Genomic DNA, 8,172 nt, shown 5'->3' with positions numbered 1-8,172 from the left:
TTGTACTATAGGACCTAGTACAGACCAGACATATTGTACTGCAGGACCTAGTACAGACCAGACCAGACATATTGTACTATAGGACCTAATACAGACCAGATCAGATATATTGTACTACAGGACCTAATACAGACCAGACCAGACATATTGTACTGCAGGACCTAATACAGACCAGACATATTGTACTGCAGGACCTAATACAGACCAGACATATTGTACTACAGGACCTAATACAGACCAGACCAGACATATTGTACTGCAGGACCTAATACAGACCAGACCAGACATATTGTACTACAGGACCTAATACAGACCAGACCAGACATATTGTACTGCAGGACCTAATACAGACCAGACCAGATATATTGTACTACAGGACCTAATACAGACCAGACCAGACATATTGTACTACAGGACCTAATACAGACCAGACATATTGTACTACAGGACCTAATACAGACCAGACATATTGTACTACAGGACCTAATACAGACCAGACATATTGTACTGCAGGGCCTAATACAGACCAGACATATTGTACTACAGGACCTAATACAGACCAGACATATTGTACTGCAGGACCTAATACAGACCAGATCAGATATATTGTACTACAGGACTAGACACACCAGTTCAACTGGAAAAATACATATGTCCTTTTAACCTTATATACTATATTATATACACATGACAACACCAACGGATAACACCACGTGCTCTTGGTGAAATGTCTAAATCAGTGATCACCAACCGGTCGATCACGATCGATTTGTCAATGTCCAAGGCATTTCTAGTCGATCGTGAAATATTTCTGTGAAAAAACCCAACGATGAAGCGTTGTGTTCCTATTTTTTGTTGTTGTCTCGGGCTGTTGAGGGTAGGCGCAGCCAATTCAGCTGCCCTGCGCGCCGGGTAGGCAAACTGTTGCCATTTCATGTGTCTGAAGGTACACACTCTGCCTTCCCGGTGGGCCCGGAGAGGAAATCAAGTGCACCATGTTTACGCTGGCCAATCAGATTGCTCAGATCACCGAATCTGCAGTAACGTAGCAGGCGTGAAAGAAAGCTACGGCAAAATTGATACTGTGAGATTTCAAAACGTGTTAAAGCATGACTAGAAAGAGACTGTCAACGAATACAACAAAGAGCTGTTGTTTTTATGAGTGACTTCATGTTTAAGTTTTTACTCAGCACTGTCAACATTTTGTAATTCAACACTTTTCTAAACCATAAAATGCGCGTTGTTCCTATTTCCAGTCAGCGCTACAACAAGCAGTGCGGCAGTAATGAATGAGGAGGAAAGTGGATCTATAGGCCTCGTTGTTGTTGTTATTTGCGGCTTTGGTCTTTTTTTAACATCAAGGAATATTTCACCTTCTCTGTTTGTAGGAGTAACAACATGAATTTGTGCACGAGGCAGAAATCATGCGGTGCGACTCGGAGTTTCGTCATCAGCTGGAAGACGGTGTCCCTTTTTGGTCAGAGTCAGTGGAGGAAAGGGAGAGCGGAGGGAAGTTGAGAGACGGGCCCTCAGATACAGGCACCATCAGCCCAGTGAAATAAAAAAACAAAGTATTTAAATGTGTGCTTACTCAGCTGTGCCAAGTAACGCAACAATGGATCTATTACCTATTACCGGTGTGATGATATAGCCTGCCCTACCTCAAATTTTGAAATATAATTTTTTTAAATGTCCCGTAAATTCAAGCAAAGCCAATATGTGGTGATAATGTATTGGGCCTATAGCCTACTGTTCAACCCTCATAGCTACAGAACTGTTTTTAATTGGTTAATGTTGCATAGGTTTACCTTTATCAAGTCATGTTAATAAAAAGTCAGAGCGGTAGATCTCAGCATTTTGACTCAGGAAGTGATCTTGACTCAGGAAGTGATCTTGACTCAGGAAGTGATCTTGACTCAGGAAGTGATCTTGACTCAGGAAGTTATCTTGACTCAGGAAGTGATCTTGACTCAGGAAGTTATCTTGACTCAGGAAGTGATCTTGACTCAGGAAGTGATCTTGACTCAGGAAGTGATCTTAACTCAGGAAGTGATATTGACTCAGGAACTGATCTTAACTCAGGAACTGATCTTAACTCAGGAAGTGATCTTGACTCAGGAAGTGATCTTGACTCAGGAAGTGATTTTGACTCAAACGTATTTTAACTCAGGAAGTGAACTTGACTCAGAATCTGATCTTAACTCAGGAAGTGATCTTGACGCAGAAACTGATCTTGACTCAGAAACTGATCTGGACTCAGGAAGTGATCTTGACTCAGGAAGTGATCTTGACTCAGGAAGTGATCTTGACTCAGGATGTGATCTTGACTCAGAAAAGGTTGGTGACCACACTGGTCTAAACTACCAATGCCCCACTGAAATGTGCCATTCACAATGCTTATGAGTAAATACAGAAATACTTTATTCATAAAACAGATTTACAATATCTTACAAATACAAAGGATAAAATATCTTTGTCTAGATCCTGTTAAATGTGTTATTTAGACAGAGTGTGTGAAATGCTCCTCTGCTTCCACAACAACATCTAGAGTGGAGATTATTTTCTGTACAGCTACATTCCATATATATTTACAATGTGCTTGTTTATTTGGCTAACAAGTATAAACTATTACTATGTAAAAAAAACACACACACGCACACACACACACACACACACACACACACACACACACACACACACACACACACACACACACACACACACACACACACACAGACACACTGTACATACAATCCTTGTGTGAATAGAGCTCCACGTCATCATCATTTCTGTTACAATATGGCTCATTATTACATTATTACACAGACCTGTCAATTCATTACCCCACATGTTAGAATACAGGAACATTACCCCACTCCCCCAACATGTTAGAATACATTACCCCACACCCCCAACATGTTAGAATACAGGAACATTACCCAACTCCCTCAACATTCTAGAATACATTACCCCACACCCCCAACATGTTAGAATACAGGAACATTACCCAACTCCCTCAACATTCTAGAATACATTACCCCACTCCCCCCACATGTTAGAATAGTCTTTGGTTATAAACTCTTCCATTGTCATGTCCTGTAATCTCAGTCTCTGGTTATAAACTCTTCCATTGTCATGTCCTGTAATCTCAGTCTTTGGTTATAAACTCTTCCATTGTCATGTCCTGTAATCTCAGTCTTTGATTATAAACTCTTCCATTGTCATGTCCTGTAATCTCAGTCTTTGGTTATAAACTCTTCCATTGTCATGTCCTGTAATCTCAGTCTTTGGTTATAATCTCTTCCATTGTCATGTCCTGTAATCTCAGTCTTTGGTTATAAACTCTTCCATTGTCATGTCCTGTAATCTCAGTATTTGGTTATAAACTCTTCCAATGTCATGTCCTGTAATCTCAGTTTTTGGTTATAATCTCTGCCATTGTCATGTCCTGTAATCTCAGTCTTTGGTTATAATCTCTTCCATTGTCATGTCCTGTAATCTCAGTCTTTGGTTATAATCTCTTCCATTGTCATGTCCTGTAATCTCAGTCTTTGGTTATAATCTCTTCCATTGTCATGTCCTGTAATCTCAGTCTTTGGTTATAATCTCTACCATTGTCATGTCCTGTAATCTCAGTCTTTGGTTATAATCTCTTCCATTGTCATGTCCTGTAATCTCAGTCTTTGGTTATAATCTCTGCCATTGTCATGTCCTGTAATCTCAGTCTTTGGTTCTAATCTCTGCCGTTGTCATGTCCTATAATCTCAGTCTTTGGTTATAATCTCTGCCATTGTCATGTCCTGTAATCTCAGTCTTTGGTTATAATCTCTTCCATTGTCATGTCCTGTAATCTCAGTCTTTGGTTATAATCTCTGCCATTGTCATGTCCTGTCCTCTTCAGTGGGGAAACCTCCAATATAATGCAGTACAGTACATCCAAATACTGTAAACTGTACATACTTATTTTATACAGTATAAATACTGTATGCATTCTGGTAATACAATACTGAAGAGTATAAGCAGTACAGTACACTAATACAGTACATTCACTGTACTGGCTATCTTCCAGGTGTGGGCTGTTTGTTTGGGTGTGGCTGTTTATAGTTCCCATAGCAACGTGAGCGGTGTGTTTGTGACACACTGACATTCTAGTCCTGGGTTCCATGTCCTCTCTCCCTTCCCTCACTTCTCATCGCTCACAGAGCTCTCCACCGCTACTTTGACCTCTTCTATCTGTTCTGCTATCGTCTGTCCTTCTTCTTCGGGTATGGTCGGTATCTTCCGTTCCTCCGCTGGTATCTTCTCGTCGGAGCTGCTGCGGCTGGACAGTTTCTCCATCTCGTCTTCTATCTCGCTGAAGCGTTCGGCCACGCACTGGGCTGTGAGCCTGGCCTCCGGGTCGTGGTCCCAACACTCCTCTATGGAGCCGCACACTATGGCTATGCCCTGTAGGAGGAGGTAGACAACAGGAGCAGAAAATTATAACCTAGCTACTGAGCACTGAGACATGTACATAGGATTTGATGTGTGTGAGTGAATGAGAAAGAAAGAGAGGTTAGAGAGAGAGATAGGCAGGTAGGCAGGTAGGTAGGTAGGTAGGTACTGTAGGTAGGTAGGTAGGTACTGTAGGTAGGTAGGTAGGTAGGTAGGTAGGTAGGTAGGTAGGTAGGTACTGTAGGTAGGTAGGTAGGTAGGTCAAGAGAGAGAGAGAGAGAGAGAGGAGGGAAGAAAGAGAGAGAGGGGGAGAGAGAGAGGGAGGGAAGAGAGAAAGCGAGGGAGAGAGAGGGAGAGAGAGAGAGAGAGGGAGGGAAGAGAGAGAGCAAGGGAGGGAAGAGAGAGAGAGAGAGAGAGAGAGAGGGAGGGAAGAGCGAGAGAGAGGGAGGGAAGAGAGAGAGAGAGAGAGAGAGAGGGAGGGAGGGAAGAGAGAGCAAGGGAGGGAAGAGAGAGAGAGAGAGAGAGAGAGAGAGAGGGAGGGAAGAGCGAGAGAGAGGGAGGGAAGAGAGAGAGAGAGAGAGAGAGAGAGAGGGAGGGAAGAGAGAGCAAGAAGGAAAGAGAGTGTGTGTGTCTCTCCCAGTCTGTTACCTGGTGGTTGATCCAGCTGTCTGGGATCTCAGGTCTTCCTCTGTCTCTGAGGAGGTGATCCTTCATGCTCTCCACACCAGGATGCATCTGAACTTTACAGCCATATGGAGGTTCATAGTCCTTCACCTCTGGAACACACAGAGAGAGACAACCAATTAGATCACCTCTGGAACACACAGTGAGACAACCAACTAGATCACATCAGGAACACACCGAGAGAGACAACCAATTAGATCACCTCTGGAACACACAGAGAGACAACCAATTAGATCACCTCTGGAACACACAGAGAGAGACAACCAATTAGATCACCTCTGGAACACACAGAGAGACAACCAATTAGATCACATCTGGAACACACAGAGAGAGACAACCAATTAGATCACCTCTGGAACACACAGAGAGAGACAACCAATTAGATCACATCTGGAACACACAGAGAGAGACAACCAATTAGATCACCTCTGGAACACACATAGAGACAACCAATTAGATCCCCTCTGGAACACACAGAGAGAGACAACCAATTAGATCACCTCTGGAACACACAGAGAGAGACAACCAATTAGATCACATCTGGAACACACAGAGAGAGACAACCAATTAGATCACCTCTGGAACACACATAGAGACAACCAATTAGATCCCCTCTGGAACACACAGAGAGAGACAACCAATTAGATCACCTCTGGAACACAGAAAGACACAACCAATCAACTTACATCTGTAACACAAACAAACACAGCCAAACAAATCAACACCACAAACCACAGCCATCATCTGTCAAGTCACAGGCGTTTCGCTACACTCACATTAACATCTGCTAACCATGTGTGTATGTGACAAATAACAGGTGATTTGAAATCCACCCGTTTTTATGACAGTAAAACATCTACAGTATAAAGCTCAGCTTCAAACTGCATCATATGAGGTCATGGATACCTACAGCATGTAATGTTATGTTACAGTAGGGGCAAGAGTTAATATAGAGAGCTGTTGTAATGTTATGTTATAGTAGAGTTAATATAGAGAGCTGTTGTAATGTTACAGTAGAGTTAATATAGAGAGCTGTTGTAATGTTATAGTAGAGTTAATATAGAGAGCTCTTGTTATGTTACAGTAGAGTTAATATAGAGAGCTGTTGTAATGTTATAGTAGAGTTAATACAGAGAGCTGTTGTTATGTTATAGTAGAGTTAATATAGAGAGCTGTTGTAATGTTATAGTAGAGTTAATACAGCGAGCTGTTGTTATGTTATAGTAGAGTTAATATAGAGAGCTGTTGTAATGTTATAGTAGAGTTAATATAGAGAGCTGTTGTTATGTTATAGTAGAGTTAATATAGAGAGCTGTTGTAATGTTACAGTAGAGTTAATATAGAGAGCTGTTGTAATGTTATAGTAGAGTTAATATAGAGAGCTCTTGTTATGTTACAGTAGAGTTAATATAGAGAGCTGTTGTAATGTTATAGTAGAGTTAATACAGAGAGCTGTTGTTATGTTATAGTAGAGTTAATATAGAGAGCTGTTGTAATGTTATAGTAGAGTTAATATAGAGAGCTGTTGTAATGTTATAGTAGAGTTAATACAGAGAGCTGTTGTTATGTTATAGTAGAGTTAATACAGAGAGCTGTTGTTATGTTATAGTAGAGTTAATACAGAGAGCTGTTGTTATGTTATGTTATAGTAGATTTAATACAGAGAGCTGTTGTAATGTTATAGTAGGGGATAGATTTAGGGCATTGGCAACAGACGTGCTGAATATGGAGTATATAAAATATGTTTTGATGATTCTTGTTTGGGAACAAAGTTGTGGCCTGGCACTTGTCTTGTGATCATTACTGGAATCAACAAACTTTCACTCAACAAAGCAATTAGCCCCCAAAAACTCAGAAATCCAAAACCCTTTCAAAACATTACAACTCTAATTAGTTGTATTGTGTTTTCACGCTGAAAAACAGTTGAAGGAAATTGAAAGATCATTCCGCCCGGGCCAAAGAGTATAAAAAACAAAGTTCTGGGATATCGTCCAGACCTCATGAAACTGAACTCACAACAGCTGTAAAGTGTGATGGTTTTCACAGCATGAAGTGCTGTTTGTGTCAGGTGTTAACTAACAGCTGATCTAGGAACAGATCCCACAGTCTGTGGTGCTGTCTGTGTCAGGTTCATAGTGTTAACTAACAGCTGATCTAGGAACAGATCCCACAGTCTGTGGTGCTGTCCGTGTCAGGTTCATAGTGTTACCTAACAGCTGATCTAGGAACAGATCCCACAGTCTGTGGTGCTGTCTGTGTCAGGTTCATAGTGTTAACTAACAGCTGATCTAGGAACAGATCCCACAGTCTGTGGTGCTGTCCGTGTCAGGTTCATAGTGTTACCTAACAGCTGATCTAGGAACAGATCCCACAGTCTGTGGTGCTGTCTGTGTCAGGTTCATAGTGTTAACTAACAGCTGATCTAGGAACAGATCCCACAGTCCGTGGTGCTGTCTGTGTCAGGGTCATACTGTTAACTAACAGCTGATCTAGAACCAGTCTGTGGTGCTGTGTCAGGTTCATACTGTTAACAGCTGATCTAGGACCAGTGAAAGGAGGCACAAGGGCACAGACTGAAAACCTTCATTAGAGACAAGCAGAACACCAGATATAAGATTTCTCAAACTGAGCCCATGCAAAAATGACCCAATCTAGAGGAATAGAATTCACAGGGCAGTGTGTTACATCCTCCGGGAGAGGTCACAGAGGTCAGGAACACCCAGTGTTCAGCTGGATATACCTCTACCTGTAGAGGTATATCCTCCAGGAGAGGTCACAGAGGTCAGGAACACCCAGTGTTCAGCTGGATATACCTCTACCTGTAGAGGTATCGTCCAGGAGAGGTCACAGAGGTCAGGAAGGTCACAGAGGTCAGGAACAGCCAGTCAGGCAGAGGTATCCTCCAGGAGAGGTCACAGAGGTCAGGAACAGCCAGTCTGTGACCTCCGGGAGAGGTCACAGAGGTCAGGAAGGTCACAGAGATCCATCAACAGCTTGGTTGGACCAGTCCAGTACAAGGTCCTTGACTGGTGTGTTACAGGGTCCTGAATCGCT

At 42.2% G+C, this 8,172-nt stretch overlaps 1 protein-coding gene across 1 annotated transcript in view; it reads right to left on the bottom strand.

Annotated features, from left to right (window-relative positions):
- Positions 1-2,404: 2,404 nt before the first annotated feature.
- LOC149984753 (TGF-beta receptor type-2-like) overlaps positions 2,405-8,172 on the bottom strand; it is a 100,480-nt gene continuing 94,712 nt past the window's right edge. The window contains exons 9-10 of the mRNA XM_090216059.1: positions 5,083-5,210; positions 2,405-4,446 (exon numbers count right to left, since the gene is read on the bottom strand). Of these exons, the coding sequence (XP_090072185.1) occupies positions 4,183-4,446; positions 5,083-5,210 (392 nt within the window). The 3' untranslated portion in view covers positions 2,405-4,182. The remainder of the gene's footprint in view (positions 4,447-5,082; positions 5,211-8,172) is intronic.

Source organism: Oncorhynchus mykiss, chromosome 2 (genome assembly GCF_057628025.1).
Source record: "Oncorhynchus mykiss isolate SJ-2025 chromosome 2, ASM5762802v1, whole genome shotgun sequence".
Classification (NCBI taxonomy): Eukaryota; Metazoa; Chordata; class Actinopteri; order Salmoniformes; family Salmonidae; genus Oncorhynchus; species Oncorhynchus mykiss.
This window is presented reverse-complemented; position numbering and strand designations above follow the sequence as displayed.